Source organism: Somniosus microcephalus, chromosome 27, assembly GCF_052327205.1.
Source record: "Somniosus microcephalus isolate GS21.2 chromosome 27, FLI_Smic_1.0, whole genome shotgun sequence".
NCBI lineage: Eukaryota > Metazoa > Chordata > Chondrichthyes > Squaliformes > Somniosidae > Somniosus > Somniosus microcephalus.
The window spans coordinates 42,984,285-43,005,090 of NC_141013.1; the positions used below are offsets into that span (position 1 = coordinate 42,984,285).

The 20,806-nt window shown below is 56.7% G+C and overlaps 1 protein-coding gene across 4 annotated transcripts in view; it reads right to left on the bottom strand.

Moving 5' to 3' along the window:
* Positions 1-13,105, bottom strand: part of arnt2 (aryl-hydrocarbon receptor nuclear translocator 2) — a 715,479-nt gene extending 702,374 nt beyond the window's left edge. For 2 of the 4 annotated variants that reach the window (XM_085968889.1, XM_085968887.1), the window contains exon 1: positions 12,926-13,103. In XM_085968889.1, the coding sequence (XP_085825015.1) occupies positions 12,926-13,059 (134 nt within the window). In that variant the 5' untranslated portion in view covers positions 13,060-13,103. Of the gene's footprint in view, positions 1-12,925 lie in introns of all 4 variants that reach the window. The other 2 variants (XM_085968885.1, XM_085968886.1) reach the window with 2 other exon arrangements.
* Between the last annotated feature and the right edge of the window lie 7,701 nt (positions 13,106-20,806).

The window sequence follows — 20,806 nt, forward strand, 5'->3', positions numbered from 1 at the left end:
TGAGTGAGGGAGGTGAGTGAGGTGAGTGAGGTGAGGTGAGCGAGGTGAGTGAGTGAGGTGAGGTGAGGTGAGTGAGGTGAGTGAGTGTGGTGAGTGAGGTGAGTGAGGTGAGGTAGTGAGGTGAGTGGGTGAGTGAGTGAGGTGAGTGAGTAGGGTGAGTGAGTGAGGTGAGTGAGTGAGGTGAGTGAGTGAGGTGAGTGAGTGAGGTGAGTGAGTGAGGTGGTGAGTGAGTGAGGTGAGAGAGGTGAGAGGTGAGTGAGTGAGGTGAGTGAGTGAGGTGAGTGAGGTGAGTGAGTGAGGTGAGTGAGCGAGGTGAGTGAGCGAGTGAGGTGAGTGAGGTAGGTGAGTGACTGAGGTGAGTGAGTGAGGTGAGTGAGTGAGGTGAGTGAGAGGTGAGTGAGTGAGGTGAGTGAGTGAGGTGAGTGAGGTGAGTGAGGTGAGTGAGTGAGGTGAGTGAGTGAGTGGGTGTGAGTGAGTGAGGTGAGTGAATGAGGTGAGGTGAGTGTGAGGTGAATGAGGTGAGTGAGTGAGGTGAGTGAGTGAGTGAGGTGGGTGAGTGAGTGAGTGAGTGAGGTGAGTGAGTGAGGTGAGTGAGGTGAGGTGAGTGAGGTGAGTGAGTGAGTGTGGTGGGTGTGGTGAGTGAGGTGAGTGAGGTGAGGTGAGTGAGGTGAGGTAGTGAGGTGAGTGGGTGAGTGAGTGAGGTGAGTGTGTAGGGTGAGTGAGTGAGGTGAGTGAGTGAGGTGAGTGAGTGAGGTGAGTGAGTGAGGTGAGTGAGGTGAGTGAGTGAGGTGGTGAGTGAGTGAGGTGAGAGAGGTGAGAGGTGAGTGAGTGAGGTGAGTGAGTGAGGTGAGTGAGTGAGGTGAGTGAGGTGAGTGAGGTGAGTGAGTGAGGTGAGTGAGCGAGGTGAGTGAGCGAGTGAGGTGAGTGAGCGAGGTGAGTGAGCGAGTGAGGTGAGTGAGGTAGGTGAGTGACTGAGGTGAGTGAGTGAGGTGAGTGAGTGAGGTGAGTGAGGTGAGTGAGAGGTGAGTGAGTGAGGTGAGTGAGTGAGTGTGAGGTGAGTGAGGTGAGTGAGGTCAGTGAGTGAGGTGAGTGGGGGTGAGTGAGTGAGGTGAGTGAATGAGGTGAGGTGAGTGAGTGAGGTGAGTGAGGTGAGTGAGTGAGATGAGTGAGTGAGTGAGGTGGGTGAGTGAGTGAGTGAGGTGAGGTGAGTGAGTGAGGTGGGTGAGTGAGTGAGGTGGGTGAGTGAGGTGAGTGAGGTGAGTGAGTGAGGTGAGTGAGTGAGGTGAGTGAGTGGAGTGAGGTGAGTGAGGTGAGGTGAGTGAGGTGAGTGAGTGAGGTGAGTGAGGTGAGTGAGTGAGGTGGGTGAGTGAGGTGAGTGAGTGAGGTGAGTGAGTGAGGTGAGTGAGTGAGGTGAGTGAGTGAGGTGAGTGAGTGAGTGAGGTGAGTGAGTGAGGTGAGTGAGTGAGGTGAATGGGTGAGGTGAGTGAGGTGAGTGAGTGAGGTGAGGTGAGTGAGGTGAGTGAGGTGAGTGAGTCAGGTGAGTGAGGTGAGTGAGTGAGGTGAGTGAGGTGAGTGAGTGTGTGTGAGGTGAGTGAGTGAGGTGGTGAGTGAGTGAGGTGAGTGAGTGAGGTGAGTGAGTGAGGTGAGTGAGTGAGGTGAGTGAGGTGAGTGAGTGAGGTGAGTGAGTGAGGTGAGTGAGTGAGGTGAGTGAGGTGAGTGAGAGGTGAGTGAGTGAGGTGAGTGCGTGAGGTGAGTGAGGTGAGTGAGCGAGGTGAGTGAGCGAGGTGAGTGAGCGAGGTGAGTGAGCGAGTGAGGTGAGCGAGTGAGGTAGGTGAGTGAGTGAGTGAGGTGAGTGAGTGAGGTGAGTGAGGTGAGTGAGTGAGGTGAGTGAGTGAGGTGAGTGAGTGAGGTGAGTGAGTGAGGTGAGTGAGGTGAGTGAGTGAGAGGTGAGTGAGGTGAGTGAGGTGAGTGAGTGAGGTGAGTGAGGTGAGTGAGGTGAGTGAGGTGAGTGAGTGAGGTGAGTGAGTGAGGTGAGTGAGTGAGGTGAGTGATGTGAGTGAGGTGAGTGAGTGAGTGTGAGGTGAGTGAGTGAGGTGAGTGAGTGAGGTGAGTGAGGTGGGTGAGTGAGTGAGGTGTGAGTGAAGTGAGTGAGTGAGGTGAGGTGAGTGAGTGAGGTGAGTGGGTGAGGTGAGTGGGTGAGGTGAATGGGTGAGGTGAGTGGGTGAGGTGAGTGGGTGAGGTGAGTGAGGTGAGGTGAGTGAGGTGAGTGAGGTGTGAGTGAGGTGAGTGAGGTGAGTCAGGTGAGTGAGTGAGGTGAGTGAGTGAGGTGAGTGAGTGAGGTGAGTGCGTGAGGTGAGTGAGTGAGGTGAGGGAGTGAGGTGGGTGAGGGAGTGAGGTGAGCGAGGTGAGTGAGCGAGGTGAGTGAACGAGGTGAGTGAGCGAGTGAGGTGAGTGAGGTAGGTGAGTGACTGAGGTGAGTGAGTGAGGTGAGTGAGTGAGGTGAGTGAGGTGAGTGAGTGAGGTGAGTGAGGTGAGTGAGGTGAGTGGGTGTGAGTGAGTGAGGTGAGTGAGTGAGGTGAGTGAATGAGGTGAGGTGAGTGAGTGAGGTGAGTGAGTGAGTGAGGTGAGGTGAGTGAGTGAGGTGAGTGAGGTGAGGTGAGTGAGGTGGAGTGAGTGAGGTGAGTGAGGTGAGTGAGGTGAGGTGAGTGGGTGAGGTGAGTGAGGTGAGGTGAGTGAGGTGAGTGAGGTGAGGTGAGTGAGTGAGGTGAGTGAGTGAGGTGAGTGAGTGAGGTGAGTGAGTGAGGTGAGTGAGGTGAGTGAGGGAGGTGAGTGAGGTGAGTGAGGTGAGGTGAGCGAGGTGAGTGAGTGAGGTGAGGTGAGGTGAGTGAGGTGAGTGAGTGTGGTGAGTGAGGTGAGTGAGGTGAGGTAGTGAGGTGAGTGGGTGAGTGAGTGAGGTGAGTGAGTAGGGTGAGTGAGTGAGGTGAGTGAGTGAGGTGAGTGAGTGAGGTGAGTGAGTGAGGTGAGTGAGTGAGGTGGTGAGTGAGTGAGGTGAGAGAGGTGAGAGGTGAGTGAGTGAGGTGAGTGAGTGAGGTGAGTGAGGTGAGTGAGTGAGGTGAGTGAGCGAGGTGAGTGAGCGAGTGAGGTGAGTGAGGTAGGTGAGTGACTGAGGTGAGTGAGTGAGGTGAGTGAGTGAGGTGAGTGAGAGGTGAGTGAGTGAGGTGAGTGAGTGAGGTGAGTGAGGTGAGTGAGGTGAGTGAGTGAGGTGAGTGAGTGAGTGGGTGTGAGTGAGTGAGGTGAGTGAATGAGGTGAGGTGAGTGTGAGGTGAATGAGGTGAGTGAGTGAGGTGAGTGAGTGAGTGAGGTGGGTGAGTGAGTGAGTGAGTGAGGTGAGTGAGTGAGGTGAGTGAGGTGAGGTGAGTGAGGTGAGTGAGTGAGTGTGGTGGGTGTGGTGAGTGAGGTGAGTGAGGTGAGGTGAGTGAGGTGAGGTAGTGAGGTGAGTGGGTGAGTGAGTGAGGTGAGTGTGTAGGGTGAGTGAGTGAGGTGAGTGAGTGAGGTGAGTGAGTGAGGTGAGTGAGTGAGGTGAGTGAGGTGAGTGAGTGAGGTGGTGAGTGAGTGAGGTGAGAGAGGTGAGAGGTGAGTGAGTGAGGTGAGTGAGTGAGGTGAGTGAGTGAGGTGAGTGAGGTGAGTGAGGTGAGTGAGTGAGGTGAGTGAGCGAGGTGAGTGAGCGAGTGAGGTGAGTGAGCGAGGTGAGTGAGCGAGTGAGGTGAGTGAGGTAGGTGAGTGACTGAGGTGAGTGAGTGAGGTGAGTGAGTGAGGTGAGTGAGGTGAGTGAGAGGTGAGTGAGTGAGGTGAGTGAGTGAGTGTGAGGTGAGTGAGGTGAGTGAGGTCAGTGAGTGAGGTGAGTGGGGGTGAGTGAGTGAGGTGAGTGAATGAGGTGAGGTGAGTGAGTGAGGTGAGTGAGGTGAGTGAGTGAGATGAGTGAGTGAGTGAGGTGGGTGAGTGAGTGAGTGAGGTGAGGTGAGTGAGTGAGGTGGGTGAGTGAGTGAGGTGGGTGAGTGAGGTGAGTGAGGTGAGTGAGGTGAGGTGAGTGGGTGAGGTGAGTGAGGTGAGGTGAGTGAGGTGAGGTGAGTGAGGTGAGGTGAGTGAGGTGAGGTGAGTGAGGTGAGTGAGTGAGGTGAGTGAGTGAGGTGAGTGAGGGAGGTGAGTGAGGTGAGTCAGGTGAGTGAGGTGAGGTGAGCGAGGTGAGTGAGTGAGGTGAGGTGAGTGAGTGAGGTGAGTGAGTGTGGTGGGTGTGGTGAGTGAGGTGAGGTGAGTGAGGTGAGGTAGTGAGGTGAGTGGGTGAGTGAGTGAGGTGAGTGAGTAGGGTGAGTGAGGTGAGTGAGTGAGGTGAGTGAGTGAGGTGAGTGAGTGAGGTGAGTGAGGTGAGTGAGGTGAGTGAGTGAGGTGGTGAGTGAGTGAGGTGAGAGAGGTGAGAGGTGAGTGAGTGAGGTGAGTGAGGTGAGGTGAGTGAGGTGAGGTGTGAGTGAGGTGAGTGAGTGAGGTGAGTGAGTGAGTGTGAGGTGAGTGAGTGAGGTGAGTGAGGTGAGTGAGTGAGGTGAGTGAGTGAGGTGAGTGAGTGAGGTGAGTGAGGTGAGTGAGTGAGGTGAGTGAGTGAGTGTGAGTGAGGTGAGTGAGGTGAGTGAGGTGAGTGAGTGTGAGTGAGGTGAGTGAGGTGGGTGAGGTGAGTGAGTGAGTGAGTGAGGTGAGTGAACTGTGAGTGAGGTGAGTGAGTGAGTGAGGTTAGTGAGTGAGGTGAGTGAGGTGAGTGAGGTGAGTGGGTGAGGTGAGTGAGGTGAGTGAGGTGAGGTGAGTGAGGTGAGGTGAGTGAGGTGTGAGTGAGGTGAGGTGAGTGAGTGAGGTGAGTGAGGTGAGTCAGGTGAGTGAGTGAGGTGAGTGAGGGAGTTGAGTCAGGTGAGTGAGGTGAGGTGAGCGAGGTGAGTGAGGTGAGTGAGTGAGGTGAGTGAGGTGAGTGAGTGAGGTGAGTGAGGTGAGTGAGTGAGGTGAGGGAGTGAGGTGAGGGAGTGAGGTGAGGGAGTGAGGTGAGGGAGTGAGGTGAGGGAGTGAGGTGAGGTGAGGGAGTGAGGTGAGGGAGTGAGTGAGGTGAGCGAGTGAGGTAGGTGAGTGAGTGAGGTGAGTGAGTGAGGTGAGTGAGCGAGGTGAGTGAGCGAGGTGAGTGAGCGAGTGAGGTGAGCGAGTGAGGTAGGTGAGTGAGTGAGGTGAGTGAGTGAGGTGAGTGAGGTGAGGTAGTGAGGGGAGGTAGTGAGGTGAGTGAGTGAGGTGAGTGAGGTGAGTGAGTGAGGTGAGTGAGTGAGGTGAGTGAGTGAGGTGAGTGAGTGAGGCGAGTGAGTGAGGCGAGTGAGTAGGGTGTGAGTGAGGTGAGTGAGTAGGGTGAGTGAGTGAGGTGTGTGAGTGAGGTGTGTGAGTGAGGCGAGTGAGTGAGGCGAGTGAGGTGAGTGAGTGAGGTGAGTGAGTGAGGTGAGTGAGTGAGGTGAGTGAGTGAGGTGAGTGAGTGAGGTGAGTGAGTGAGGTGAGCGAGGTGAGCGAGGTGAGGTGAGCGAGGTGAGTGAGCGAGGTGAGTGAGCGAGGTGAGTGAGGTGAGTGCGTGAGGTGAGTGCGTGAGGTGAGTGAGTGAGTTGAGTGAGTGAGCTGAGTGAGTGAGGTGAGTGAGTGAGGGAGGTGAGCGAGGTGAGTGAGCGAGGTGAGTGATCGAGTTGAGTGAGCGAGGTGAGTGAGCGTGAGTGAGCGAGGTGAGTGAGCGAGGTGAGTGAGCGAGGTGAGTGAGCGAGGCGAGTGAGGTGAGCGAGTGAGGTGAGCGAGTGAGGTGAGTGAGTGAGTGAGGTGAGTGAGGTGAGTGAGCGAGGTGAGTGAGCGAGGCGAGTGAGGTGAGCGAGTGTGAGTGAGTGAGGTGAGTGAGGTGAGTGAGTGAGGTGAGTGAGGTGAGTGAGCGAGGTGAGTGAGCGAGGTGAGTGAGGTGTGGTGAGTGAGGTGTGGTGAGTGATGTGAGGTGAGTGAGGTGAGGTGAGTGAGAGGTGAGTGAGGTGAGTGAGTGAGGTGAGTGAGGTGAGTCAGGTGAGTGAGGTGAGTCAGGTGAGTGAGTGAGGTGAGTGAGTGAGGTGAGTGAGTGAGGTGAGTGAGAGGTGAGTGAGTGAGAGGTGAGTGAGTGTGGTGAGTGAGTGAGGTGAGTGAGTGAGATGAGTGAGGTGAGTGAGATGAGTGAGTGAGGTGAGTGAGGTGAGTGAGGTGAGTGAGGTGAGTGAGGTGAGGTGAGTGAGGTGAGTGAGTGAGGTGAGTGAGGTGAGTGAGGGAGGTGAGTGAGGTGAGTCAGGTGAGTGAGTGAGGTGAGGTGAGTGAGGTGAGGTGAGTGAGGTGAGTGAGTGAGGTGAGTGAGGTGAGTGAGTGTGGTGGGTGTGGTGAGTGAGGTGAGTGAGGTGAGGTGAGTGAGGTGAGGTAGTGAGGTGAGTGGGTGAGTGAGTGAGGTGAGTGAGTAGGGTGAGTGAGTGAGGTGAGTGAGTGAGGTGAGTGAGTGAGGTGAGTGAGTGAGGTGAGTGAGGTGAGTGAGTGAGGTGGTGAGTGAGTGAGGTGAGAGAGGTGAGAGGTGAGTGAGTGAGGTGAGTGAGTGAGGTGAGTGAGCGAGGTGAGTGAGCGAGTGAGGTGAGTGAGGTAGGTGAGTGACTGAGGTGAGTGAGTGAGGTGAGTGAGTGAGGTGAGTGAGGTGAGTGAGAGGTGAGTGAGTGTGAGGTGAGTGAGTGAGGTGAGTGGGTGTGAGTGAGTGAGGTGAGTGAATGAGGTGAGGTGAGTGAGTGTGAGGTGAATGAGGTGAGTGAGTGAGGTGAGTGAGTGAGTGAGGTGGGTGAGTGAGTGAGTGAGGTGAGGTGAGTGAGGTGAGGGAGGTGAGGTGAGTGAGGTGAGTGAGGTGAGTGAGTGTGGTGGGTGTGGTGAGTGAGGTGAGTGAGGTGAGGTGAGTGAGGTGAGGTAGTGAGGTGAGTGGGTGAGTGAGTGAGGTGAGTGAGTGAGGTGAGTGAGTGAGGTGAGTGAGTGAGGTGAGTGAGGTGGTGAGTGAGTGAGGTGAGAGAGGTGAGAGAGGTGAGAGGTGAGTGAGTGAGGTGAGTGAGTGAGGTGAGTGAGTGAGGTGAGTGAGTGAGGTGAGTGAGCGAGTGAGGTGAGTGAGGTAGGTGAGTGACTGAGGTGAGTGAGTGAGGTGAGTGAGTGAGGTGAGTGAGGTGAGTGAGAGGTGAGTGAGTGAGGTGAGTGAGTGTGAGGTGAGTGAGTGAGGTGAGTGAGTGAGGTGAGTGAGTGAGGTGAGTGAGTGAGTGTGAGGTGAATGAGGTGAGTGAGTGAGGTGAGTGAGTGAGGTGGAGTGAGTGAGGTGAGTGAGTGAGGTGAGTGAGTGAGGTGAGTGAATGAGGTGAGGTGAGTGAGTGAGGTGAGTGAGTGTGAGGTGAATGAGGTGAGTGAGTGAGTGAGGTGAGTGAGGTGGGTGAGTGAGGTGGAGTGAGTGAGGTGAGTGAGGTGAGGTGAGTGGGTGAGGTGAGTGAGGTGAGTGAGGTGAGGTGAGTGAGGTGAGGTGAGTGAGGTGAGGTGAGTGAGTGAGGTGAGTGAGTGAGGTGAGTGAGTGAGGTGAGTGAGGTGAGTGAGGGAGGTGAGTGAGGGAGGTGAGTGAGGGAGGTGAGTGAGGTGAGTCAGGTGAGTGAGGTGAGGTGAGCGAGGTGAGTGAGTGAGGTGAGGTGAGTGAGTGAGGTGAGTGAGGTGAGTGTGGTGAGTGAGGTGAGTGAGGTGAGGTGAGGTAGTGAGGTGAGTGGGTGAGTGAGTGAGGTGAGTGAGTAGGGTGAGTGAGGTGAGTGAGTGAGGTGAGTGAGTGAGGTGAGTGAGGTGAGTGAGGTGAGTGAGTGAGGTGGTGAGTGAGTGAGGTGAGAGAAGTGAGAGGTGAGTGAGTGAGGTGAGTGAGTGAGTGAGGTGAGTGAGTGAGGTGAGGTGTGAGTGAGGTGAGTGAGGTGAGTGAGTGAGGTGAGTGAGTGAGTGTGAGGTGAGTGAGTGAGGTGAGTGAGGTGAGTGAGTGAGTGAGGTGAGTAGGTGAGGTGAGTGAGTGAGTGTGAGTGAGGTGAGTGAGGTGAGTGAGGTGAGTGAATGAGGTGAGTGAGTGTGAGTGAGGTGAGTGAGGTGGGTGAGTGAGTGAGGTGAGTGAGTGAGTGAGGTGAGGTGAGTGAACTGTGAGTGAGGTGAGTGAGTGAGTGAGGTGAGTGAGTGAGGTGAGTGAGGTGAGTGAGGTGAGTGGGTGAGGTGAGTGAGGTGAGGTGAGTGAGGTGAGGTGAGTGAGGTGAGGTGAGTGAGGTGTGAGTGAGGTGAGTGAGTGAGGTGAGTCAGGTGAGTGAGGTGAGTGAGGGAGGTGAGTCAGGTGAGTGAGGTGAGGTGAGCGAGGTGAGGTGAGTGAGGTGAGGTAGTGAGGTGAGTGAGTGAGGTGAGTGAGGTGAGTGAGTGAGGTGAGTGAGTGAGGTGAGTGAGTGAGGTGAGGGAGTGAGGTGAGGGAGTGAGGTGAGGGAGTGAGGTGAGTGAGTGAGGTGAGTGAGTGAGGTGAGTGAGTGAGGTGAGTGAGTGAGGTGAGTGAGTGAGGTGAGCGAGGTGAGGTGAGCGAGGTGAGGTGAGCGAGGTGAGTGAGCGAGGTGAGTGAGCGAGGTGAGTGAGTGACTGAGGTGAGTGAGTGAGGTGCGTGAGGTGAGTGCGTGAGGTGAGTGCGTGAGGTGAGTGCGTGAGGTGAGTGCGTGAGGTGAGTGCGTGAGGTGAGTGCGTGAGGTGAGTGAGTGAGGTGAGTGAGTGAGGTGAGTGAGTGAGGTGAGTGAGTGAGGTGAGTGAGTGAGGTGAGTGAGGTGAGTGAGGTGAGTGAGTGAGCTGAGTGAGCTGAGTGAGTGAGTGAGGGAGGTGAGCGAGGTGAGTGAGTGAGGGAGGTGAGCGAGGTGAGTGAGCGAGGTGAGTGATCGAGTTGAGTGAGCGAGGTGAGTGAGCGAGGTGAGTGAGCGTGAGTGAGCGAGGTGAGTGAGCGAGGCGAGTGAGGTGAGCGAGTGAGGTGAGCGAGTGAGGTGAGTGAGTGAGTGAGGTGAGTGAGCGAGGCGAGTGAGGTGAGCGAGTGTGTGAGTGAGGTGAGTGAGTGAGGTGAGTGAGGTGAGTGAGTGAGGTGAGTGAGGTGAGTGAGTGAGGTGAGTGAGTGAGTGAGGTGAGTGAGGTGAGTGAGTGAGGTGAGTGAGGTGAGTGAGCGAGGTGAGTGAGCGAGGTGAGTGAGGTGAGTGAGGTGTGGTGAGTGAGGTGTGGTGAGTGAGGTGAGGTGAGGTGAGTGAGAGGTGAGTGAGGTGAGTGAGTGAGGTGAGTGAGGTGAGTCAGGTGAGTGAGGTGAGTCAGGTGAGTGAGTGAGGTGAGTGAGTGAGTGAGGTGAGTGAGGTGAGTGAGTGAGAGGTGAGTGAGTGAGAGGTGAGTGAGTGTGGTGAGTGAGTGAGGTGAGTGAGTGAGGTGAGTGAGGTGAGTGAGTGAGGTGGTGAGTGAGTGAGGTGAGTGAGTGAGGTGAGTGAGGTGAGTGAGTGAGGTGAGTGAGTGAGGTGAGTGAGTAGGGTGAGTGAGTGAGGTGAGTGAGTGAGGTGAGTGAGTGTGAGGTGAGTGAGTGAGTGAGTGAGGTGAGTGAGATGAGTGAGGTGAGTGAGTGAGGTGAGTGAGTGAGTGAGGTGAGTGAGTGAGGTGAGTGAGTGAGGTGAGTGAGTGAGGTGAGTGAGTGAGGTGAATGAGTGAGGTGAATGAGTGAGGTGAGTGAGTGAGGTGATTGCGTGAGGTGAGTGAGTGAGGTGAGTGAGGTGAGTGAGGTGAGTGAGTGAGGTGAGTGAGTGAGGTGAGTGAGTGAGGTGAGTGAGTGAGATGAGTGAGTGAGGCGAGGTGAGTGAGGCGAGGTGAGTGAGGCGAGGTGAGTGAGGCGAGGTGAGTGAGGCGAGGTGAGTGAGGCGAGTGAGTGAGTGTGAGGTGAGTGAGTGAGGTGAGTGAGGTGAGTGAGTGAGTGAGGTGGGTGAGTGAGTGAGGTGAGTGAGGTGAGTGAGGTGAGTGAGTGAAGTGAGTCAGGTGAGTGAGGGAGGTGAGTGAGGGAGGTGAGTGAGGTGAGTCAGGTGAGTGAGGTGAGGTGAGCGAGGTGAGGTGAGTGAGTGAGGTGAGTGAGTGAGGTGAGTGAGGTGAGTGAGTGTGGTGAGTGAGGTGAGGTGAGGTGAGGTGAGGTAGTGAGGTGAGGTGAGTGAGTGAGGTGAGTGAGTGAGGTGAGTGAGTAGGGTGAGTGAGTGAGGTGAGTGAGGTGAGTGAGTGAGGTGGTGAGTGAGTGAGGTGAGAGAGGTGAGTGAGTGAGGTGAGTGAGTGAGGTGTGAGTGAGGTGAGTGCGTGAGGTGAGTGCGTGAGGTGAGTGCGTGAGGTGAGTGAGTGAGGTGAGTGAGTGAGGTGAGTGAGTGAGTGAGTGAGGTGAGTGCGTGAGGTGAGTGCGTGAGGTGAGTGCGTGAGGTGAGTGAGGTGAGTGAGTGAGGTGAGTGAGGTGAGTGAGTGAAGTGAGTGAGTGTGTGAGTGAGGTGAGTGAGTGAGGTGAGTGAGTGAGGTGAGTGAGTGAGGTGAGTGAGTGAGGCGAGTGAGTAGGGTGTGAGTGAGGTGAGTGAGTAGGGTGAGTGAGTGAGGTGTGTGAGTGAGGTGAGTGAGGTCAGTGAGTGAGGTCAGTGAGTGAGGTGAGTGAGTGAGGTGAGTGAGTGAGGTGAGTGGGTGAGGTGAGTGAGGTGAGGTGAGTGAGGTGAGGTGAGTGAGTGAGGTGGGTGAGGTGAGTGAGGTGAGTCAGGTGAGTCAGGTGAGTGAGGGAGGTGGGTGAGGGAGGTGAGTCAGGTGAGTGAGGGAGGTGAGTGAGGGAGGTGAGTGAGGTGAGTCAGGTGAGTGAGTCAGGTGAGTGAGTGAGGGGTGAGTGAGGAGTGAGTGAGGTAGGTGAGTGAGGTGAGTGAGGTGAGTGAGTGAGGTGTGAGGTGTGAGGTGAGTGAGGAGTGAGTGAGGAGTGAGTGAGTGAGGTGAGGTGAGTGAGTGAGGGGTGAGTGAGGTGAGTGAGTGAGGTGAGGTGAGTGAGCTGAGTGAGCTGAGTGAGTGAGGTAGGTGAGTGAGGTGAGGAGGTGAGTGAGTGGGGTGAGTGGGTGAGGTGAGTGGGTGAGGTGAGTGAGGTGTGAGGTGAGTGAGTGAGGAGTGAGTGAGGTGAGTGAGAGGAGTGAGGAGTGAGTGAGGTGAGTGAGGTGAGTGAGGTGAGGTGAGGAGTGAGTGAAGTGAGAGTGAGGTGAGTGAGGTGAGAGGTGAGTGAGGTGAGTGAGGTGAGGGTGAGTGAGGTGAGGTGAGGTGAGGTGAGTGAGTGTGCGTGTGCGTGTGTTTGCGTACAATGCAAGGAGTGGATCAGGCTCAGCTGCAATTCCCTCACAGTCCAACATCCAGGCAATGCTGACCATCAAGGATTACACAGTGCAAAAGGCCACTCAAGGCTGGTATTGAGAGACACCCCTATTGAACCAGCAAGTCAGTGTCTTCAAGAAAATCGCAACTACATTCGAGGGGGAATGAGTGTACGTTTGCATTGTGAAAATGCAAACTGTGGTTCAGGTTATAGTTCCCAGTTCATAAAATAGTTACATCAAAATGCATAATAGGGCTTGAACCCATCACCTACTGACTCAGAGGCATCAGTGCACATTCAGTATCAATGACACGACCACAAAAGTGAGAAACAGAACCACAAGTATACAAACCCTGAGGTCAGTACATGCTAGAAAATACATAAGATTATACTTCAGAACTAAATGTCTTTGGAATGTAATTCTGTACAGGTACATTAGAGCAAAAAAATTGCTTTTAATTCAAGCTTTAAAATAAGTGATAAAAATATTCAAAAAACAAAACAATAAGCTCTAGTTGTAGGAGGAGTTGTATACTCTGTGGTCAGGAATTTCAGATCATAAACCATAATTAAAGAGAGACTGAGAAAATAGGGATAGGGACAAACAGGGAATGGGATGGGGGTAACAGGGAACAATAGGGAAGGGAGGGCAAAGATCCACCTCCCAACCCAGGATCAAAGGAATGGAGAAGCAGAGACAGGCAACTATCACTGTGACGTTTGTGACCCTGACAGTCAGCTGCACTGAACAAAGCACAGCAGGAAAACCCAGAATCAGCGATCACATCCCAGCCCACTCTCAATTACAGTGAGGTCCCCTAACTCAGGAAGACCCCCTCCCCTCCAACCCTCAGGTACAGTGAGAACCCCCCCTCAGTTAGCAACCTCTCCATTAGTGAAACTCCTCAGTTAGACAGCGACCCCTCCCCACCAGTTATAGTGATCGCCTCAAGTATTAAATCCCCCAGTTAGTGACCCCCCCTCGGTCCCGGTCGCTCCCCCACCCCCCCCTCGGTCCCAGTCACTCCTCCCCCTCGGTCCCAGTGAGATCCCCCCCCCTCAGTCTCAGCCACTACCCCCATCGGTTCGGTCACTCCCCCCCCTCGGTCCGGTCACTTCCCCCCCTCGGTCCGGTCACGCCCCCCCCCCTCGGTCCGGGTCACGCCCCCCCCCCTCGGTCCGGGTCACGCCCCCCCCCCTCGGTCCGGGTCACGCCCCCCCCCCTCGGTCCGGGTCACCCCCCACTCCCCTCAGTCCCAGTCACTCGTCCCCCCCCCCCTCCCCTCAGTCCCAGTCACCGCCCCCCCCACCCCTCGGTCCGGTCACTCCCCCCCCCTCGGTTCCAGTGAGACCCCACCTCGGTCTCGGCCACTCCCCCCTCTCTCCCCCCGCCGGCCGGCCGGCCCGGTGCCGCTGTTTGCCGGGATGTGGGAGCCGAAGCCGCGCAGATTGTAAAGCTCTTACCCCGACCGCCGCTTCCCTCCGCGGGCAGGCACGGCTCCTATCACCCTCACCTGCCCGGGGCCCGGTGTGGCGGGGTTGGCGGGCGCTGTCAGCGCCGCGGCCTCGGGAAGCTCCGCGCTCATCTCGGCGGCCATGGGCGGCGCGAGCCCTCAGCGCCAGCCAGCTCCCAGCGCGCAGGCGCGGCCCGCCGCGGCCCCGGATGGTGAGGGGGCGGGGCCACGGTCACAGGCCCGCTGCGGTTACCAACCCTCCCGGAATGCCCGGGAGTCTCAAGATTAATCTCAACGTGCAGCAGCAGAATCATAGGGGCATCGAAAACAAAAATCACTCTCTTTCAACACTCGTGTTTATTAGTTATGTTATGTTGGAGTTGGGAAAGTAAAGGCTGCTTGACTGACAGTTAACAACAGTCTTGTTGAGATACCGCGGCAAACGTGGGAGTCGAGACCAGAGCTATTGAAAACACAACTGCTTTATTCCATCCACATGTCAAACAGGAACTAGAAAAGCCCGCGCATCCACTTAAATACTTCCCAGACAGGAAGTGCTCCCGGCAGCCTGTCCCTGCGGGAAACAAGTTGCCGGAGGAAAGGGCCCCCGGCTGGGGGCTTCTGCTTAGACTGTCTGTGCCACCGTGAGCGGATTATGTCCAGTGGTGGCGTGTCGCCACAGAGCTCCCCCCAGAATCCGCTTAGGAGGAGTGGACGAGTCGTGACGGTGGTCTAATGGTTCTGCCGCAGCGGCTCTGAGTGGTCGCCGGTCTGGTTGGTTGGGTCGGGCGGTTCGCCGCCGGCTGTGCTGGCTTGCCGGGGGGACGGCCTCTAGTTGGAGGCTGGGCCACGGGGACCTGTTCCCCTGGTTCTGTGTGTGCTGGTTTGAGCCGGTCGATGGAGACTGTGTCGACCCTGTCGCCGAGTCGCAGCTTGAAGACCTTGTCCCCAGTTTGTAGTACCTCGTACGGTCCGTCGTACGGGGGTCGCAGGGGCCCGCGGTGCGCGTCGTGTCGCATGAAGACGAAGCGCGCCTGCTGTAAATTTGGCGGGACGTGAGGTGCGAGTTCGCCGTGTCGGTTGACCGGAAGTGGGGCGAACTGCTGAGCGGAAGAGAACGAGTTGAGCCGCTGCTGTTCGGCCGACCAAGGCTTGGTAGGCTCCGGAAGGAATCCGCCTGGGATGCGCAGCGGTTGTCCGTAGACTAACTCCGCTGCCGAGGACTGGAGGTCTTCCTTGACCGCGGTGCGTAGGCCGAGTAGCACCCACGGCAGGCGGTCAGTCCAGGTACTGTCCTGCAGGCCGGCGCGGAGTGAGGCCTTGAGTGACCTGTGGAAGCGTTCACAAAGTCCGTTGGCCTGCGGGTGGTACGCCGTGGTGCGGTGGAGTGTCACCCCGAGGTTGCGTGCTGTGGCCGTCCAGAGTTCGGAGGTGAACTGGGCGCCTCTGTCGGAGGTTATGTCGGCCGGTACGCCGAACCTCGCAACCCAGGTGTTAACGAACGCCCTGGCGATGTCGGCTGTGGTGGTGGAGGACAGCGGCACTGCCTCAGGCCAGCGTGTGTAGCGGTCGACCATCGTGAGGAGATAAGTTTGGCCTTGCGATGGCGGCAGGGGACCGACGATGTCGACGTGTACGTGGTCGAAGCGGCGGCTGGGTACCTCGAAGTCTCCCAGGGGTGCTTTGGTGTGCAGCTGTACCTTAGCCCGTTGGCAGGCGAGGCAGGAGGTGGCCCAAGTCCGAACATCTCTGCTGAGGCCGCGCCAGACGAAGCGCTTGGAGAGGAGTTTGACGGATGCGCGGGAACCCGGGTGAGAGAGCCCGTGGAGCGCGTCGAAGACGCGGCGGCGCCAGGTCTCAGGGACGACCGGCCTGGGGTGGCCGAGTGAGACGTCGCAAGTGACTGCCGTGGCTTCGGGCCCGTGCGCGACCTTGGCTAGGCGTAGCCCTGGCAGGCTGGTAGCCGCCGAGAGGAGGTCTGGGTCCGTGAGCTGGGCCGCTGCTAGTTGTGCGTAGTCGACCGCGAGGTGATTCGCACAGACGGCGGGACGGGAAAGGCAGTCGGCGACCACGTTGTCTCTACCGGAGATGTGCTGAATGTCCGTAGTAAACTCAGACACGGCCGCGAGCTGGCGTTGCTGCCTAGCGGACCAGGGTTCGGTGTGCTTGGCCATCGCGTATGTGAGTGGCTTGTGGTCCACATACGCGGTGAAGGGGCGGCCTTCCAGGAGGAACCTGAAATGGCGGACCGACAGGTGGAGCGCGAGAAGCTCGCGGTCGAAAGTGGAGCATTTGACCTCTGGGGGGGCGCAGTTGGCGGCTGTAGAAGGCAAGTGGCTGCCACGCGCCATTGACCCACTGCTCGAACACGGCCCCGACCGCGTGGTCGGAGGCGTCGGTGGTGAGCGCGACCCGGGCATCGGCCCTCGGGTGCGCGAGCAGAGTGGCGTCGGCGAGCGCGTTTTTGGTGGCGTCGAAGGCGGCTGCCGTGTCAGTGGTCCAGGCTACGTCCATCTTGCCAGATTTTCCTCGGAGGGAGTCGTATAGGGGCTTCATGAGGGCTGCAGCTCTGGGGATGAACCTGTTGTAGAAGTTCACCATCCCGAGGAACTCCTGGAGGCCCGAACAGGATGCGAAGGTGTTCGAGGTGTTCCTGTTTGGAGGAGCTGGCCACGAGAATGTCGTCTAGATAGATGAATAGGAAGTTCAGGTCCCGGAGGACTGAGTCCATAAGGCGCTGGAAAGCCTGTGCTGCATTCTTGAGGCCGAAGGGCATCCTCCGGAACTCGAACAGGCCGAATGGGGTGATGACGGCCGTTTTGGGGATGTCCGCGGGGTGTACGGGGACTTGGTGGTAACCGCGCACCAGGTCGACTTTGGAAAAGACGGTTCGTCCGGCCAGTCGGGCCGAGAAGTCCTGGATGTGTGGCACCGGGTATCGATCGGGGGTGGTGGCGTCATTGAGGCGGCGGTAGTCCCCGCAAGGGCGCCAGCCTCCGCCGGGCTTGGGGGCGATGTGGAGGGGCGAGGCCCAAGGGCTGCTGGAGCGGCGGATGATGCCGAGTTGTTCCATGGTGGTGAACTCGGCCCGCGCGATTTCCAGCTTGGCCGGGTTGAGTCTGCGGGCGTGGGCTGAAACTGGGGGGCCGGTGGTGGGGATATAGTGTTCCACACCGTGCTTGGCGGCTTTGGCCGAAAAGGTCGGGTTAGTGAGGGCGGGAAACTCAGCTAGGAGTGCCGAGTAGTCGTCCGTGGCTCTGGCGAGGCAGTAGTTCGTCAGGCCGGCCGAACGGGCCGGGGTAAAGGCGCCGGGGATGGGGGCCATAGTGTTGATGTCGACGAGGCGGTGCCTCGGAATGTCGACAAGGAGGCCGTGGGCGCGTAGGAAGTCGGCGCCGATGAGTGGGCAGAGGACCTTGGCTGTCAGGAACTCCCAGCGGTAGCGGCGGCCCGCGAGGTCGAGTGTGACCATGCGGGTGCCATATGTGCGGATGTCAGAGCCGTTGGCTGCAGCCAGTGTGATACCCCGTGTGCCGCGTTGGATCTCGAGGGCGGAGGCGGGGGTGATGCTGTGCTGGGCCCCTGTGTCGCACAGAAATCGGCGGTTGGTTCTGTCGTCAGTGAAGTACAGTAGGGGCTCCTTCTGCCCCGCGGCCATCGCGGGGGCCGGTGCGGGGGGGGGTTTGAAGGTACACGGTGGCGTGCAGCGTTGAGCCCTAGCGCCAAAACGGGTGTGGTAGTAGCAGTGACCCGGAGTGGTAGGGCGGTCGGGCCTAGCGGCCCGGGAAGACCGCGTGGTCGTTGCCGTGAGGTCGGGCGCGACGTCGCGAGCGGCCTGTGCAGAGAGCAGCCGGTCGGCCTTTTCGGCTATATCATTCAGGTCCGTGGAGCCAGACTCCACAATGAGCGGGCGGATGCTGGCGGGGAGCTGCCGAATGAAAAGCGTGCGAAAAAGGGCGCCGGGATTTTTGTCGTCTGAGAGGGACAGCATGTGGGAAAGCAGGTCTGATGGTGAAGCGTCACCAAGGCCGGGGAGGTCCAGGAGTTGGCAGTGGCGCTGGTAAGAGGACGTTTGAAATTTTTTAAGTAGCGCAGCCTTCAGATGTTCGTACTTGCCATCCGTTGGTGGATTCTGCAGCGCTGCCCAAACCTTGGGGACTGTAGCGTAGGTGAGCGAGGCGACGAGGTAGTCGTACTTCGTGGCATCGACTGTAATGCCTTTCAGCCGGAATCTGGACTCAGCTTGAACGAACCAGGCTTCGGCGAGGTTCTCCCAAAAGTCTGGTAATTTAACCGTGACTGCGTTTGTATCCGCCATGCTAGCTTAGGATTCGTCCTGAGCGTCGGTGTCACCAGTGTTGAGATACCGCGGCAAACGTGGGAGTCGAGACCAGAGCTATTGAAAACACAACTGCTTTATTCCATCCACATGTCAAACAGGAACTAGAAAAGCCCGCGCATCCACTTAAATACTTCCCAGACAGGAAGTGCTCCCGGCAGCCTGTCCCTGCGGGAAACAAGTTGCCGGAGGAAAGGGCCCCCGGCTGGGGGCTTCTGCTTAGACTGTCTGTGCCGCCGTGAGCGGATTATGCCCAGTGGTGGCGTGTCGCCACAGTCTAAGGATAAGGGGTAAGCCATTTAGGACAGAGATGAGGAGGAATTTCTTCACCCAGAGAGTGGTGAACCTGTGGAATTCTCTACCACAGAAGGCAGTTGAGGCCAATTCATTAAATATATTCAAGAAGGAGTTAGATATATTTCTTACGGCTAAAGGGATCAAGAGATATGGGGAGAAGGCAGGGACAGAGTACTGAATTTGGATGATCAGCTAAGATCTCATTGAATGGCGGAGCAGGCTCGAGGGGCCGAGTGGTCTACTCCTGCTCCTATCTTCTATGTTTCTATGTTTCAATCATCCAATCTGGCCATGAGTCTGATAGCAAAATACTGCGAATGCTGGAAATCCGAAATAACAGAAGATGCTGGAAAAACTCAGCAGGCCCGGCCACATCCGTGGAGAGAGAAACAGAGTCAACGTTTCCGGTCGAAACCCTTCGTCAAGACTGAAAAAGCACAGGAAATGAAACAGATTAAAAGGCCAGTTTGGGGGCTGGGAAATGGGGATGAGAACAAAAGAGAAGCGAAGAGACATTAAGAGGTATTCAAGACGAGATGAGATGAGTCCTGGCCATGAGTCTCTTGGCTTTCCAGTTGGCATGGGAAGGCATTGCGCCATGAGAATGGGCATGATGGGCCACTAATGCAGAGACCTTAGCAGCGGGGCAGTTGGAGGGAGCAGATCGTGTGATGAAACTTCCAGCATTAAATCCAGACAGAGTTGGCAGCCCTGTTGTCCATTCATGGAGTGAGGCTACTTCTTTTAGCTTAATCTCTTCTAATGTTAAGGCAGTTCCCTCTGAAGGGTGTGCATCACTCTATGTACATGAATTGAGTTAGAGAACTCTCACCCTTTTTGATCACTGGTAACGTTATAGAGTGAAATCACCAATGCAACTTTCCAGACGGAGAGCCTCACCATATGGGAGCACAGGCCAGAGGCTCAGCTCTAAGATTATGCTCACAGGGTTAGATGAAGAGGGGTGAGAGCAGGCTCCTGTGAAGCATAAATCCCAGCAGAGAACATTTGGGCTGCATGGCCTATTTCTGTGCTTTAAATTCTATGTAAAGGCTTTGTAGTAGGAGCGCCGCTTCATTGAATTTAATCTTATATTGTAGGAATGTCTAGTTCCTATCAAGAGACTGAGGTCGACTCAGGCGATCAAACAAATGATGTTTAATGAAAAACTAACAGAGTTTAACAACAAAATGCAAGAGAACTACGTATACAGGCCTAGTCGGTTCGGAGGCTCCACGAGGACTGCTAGGGCAGTCCCGTGGTTGGCATCATGACGTCATCACATTTTCCCCGCCGGTGGGGATCACGTGATGAATGACGTGACGCCATCACGTTTGCCCGCGCTCTTAAAGGGACCGCACTCTGTACATGCAAACAGTAAAAACAAAGTTACAGACTCAGGCTGTAGCTAACATATTGTTAAAGGGAATTATATACAGTTGGTCTGAGTCCCTTAGTGGCTCCGCCACATGCGCCCCCCCCCAGAATTTTCTTTAACAGAAAAAGTGAAACGGCGAGGAGGCCTGACAAGCCTGTCAGAGCGACTTCTGTACGTTTGAAGCGGAAGCTGTTGGACGGCGGGCGGGTTGGCGGGCGGTTGCGCTTGATCTGGCACGGTGACTGTGGGCGGTCGGCCACGTTTTGGCGGTTGTGCGGTCTCAACCGGGCGGTCAAGGTCCAAGTGAGCCGGCTTCAACCGGTCAACCGAAATGTGGTCCGGTTTACCCCCGATGTCCAACGAGAAAGTTTTGTCTCCCAGCTCTAGCACGCGGAAAGGACCAGTGTAAGGGGCCTTGAGCGGATCCCGATGAGCATCATGGCGGATGAACACAAATTCGGAGTTCTTCAGCTCTGCTGGGACGTGGGAGCTTTGAAAGCCGTGATGTGACGTTGGTACTGGTGCAAAACACCTGGCAGCCTCCTGGTGGCTGATGAGTGGCTTGGATGCGGACCATGAGTCTGTTGGAGTCGGAAGGAAATCTCCTGGCACGTGGAGCGGCTGGCCATAGACGAGCTCTGCCGAGGACGAGCGAAGATCTTCCTTGGGTGCCGTGCGAAGACCCAACATGACCCATGGTAACCTGTCCACCCAACCAGCGCCTTGGAGGCTGGCCCTCAGTGCGGCTTTGAGAGACCTGTGAAATTGCTCGCACAGGCCGTTCACCTGTGGGTGGTAGGCTGTGGTGCGATGTAACTTGATGCCGAGCCCTTGAGCCACTGTGTTCCAGAGCTCAGAGGAAAACTGCGGCCCATGATCGGAAGAGATGTCCGCCGGTACCCCGAAACGGGCGACCCAAGAGGAGATGAATGCCCTGGCTACGTCCGCGGAAGTGGTGGATGACAAAGGAACTGCCTCTGGCCATCTAGTGGTGCGGTCCACCACCATAAGAAGATGAGTAAACCCGTGCGAAGGTGGAAGTGGCCCCACCAGGTCCATATGCAAGTGGTCGAACCTACGTTCCGGAACAGCGAAGGTGGCCAATGGAGCCTTGACGTGACACTGCACCTTGGCCTTTTGGCAGACCACGCAGGTGTTGGCCCAGTCACGAACATCCATGTGCATGCCCCGCCACACGAATTTGGATGACATCAGCCATTGCGAGGCCTTCATGCCTGGGTGTGACAACCCGTGTATGGCGTCAAAGACTTTTCGGCGCCAGGCGACCGGCACAATAGGGCGAGGATCTCCTACGGAGACGTCGCAAAGTAGTGTGGTGCCCGCGGCATGGAATTGGACGTCGGCTGCTTGGAGGCTGGAGGGGCTGGTCCGGTAAGCTTGCACCTCTGGATCCGAGGCTTGATCTGCAGCCATGAGGGCATAGTCGATGCCAAGCTGGACTGCATGAACGGTCGCGCAGGAGAGGCAATCTGCCACCAGGTTGTCCTTACCGGCCATGTGCTGAATGTCAGTGGTGAACTCCGAAATAAACGTAAGGTGACGTTGTTGTCGGGCTGACCACGGTTCGGCGGTCTTGGCCATGGCAAACGTCAGGGGCATATGGTCAACGAAAGCAGTGAAGGGACGTCCTTCTAGCAAGAACCGGAAATGGCGGATGAGCTAGCAACTCCCGGTCAAAAGTACTGTATTTTCGCTCGCTGTGCCGTAGTTGACGGCTGAAGAACGTCAGTGGTTGCCACGTACCATTTACCCACTGTTCTTGCACTGCGCTGATGGCGTAGTCTGATGCGTCGGTGGTGAGGGTGATGGTGGCACCTGGCAGTGGGTGCGCCAGCATGGTCGCATTGGCGAGGGCA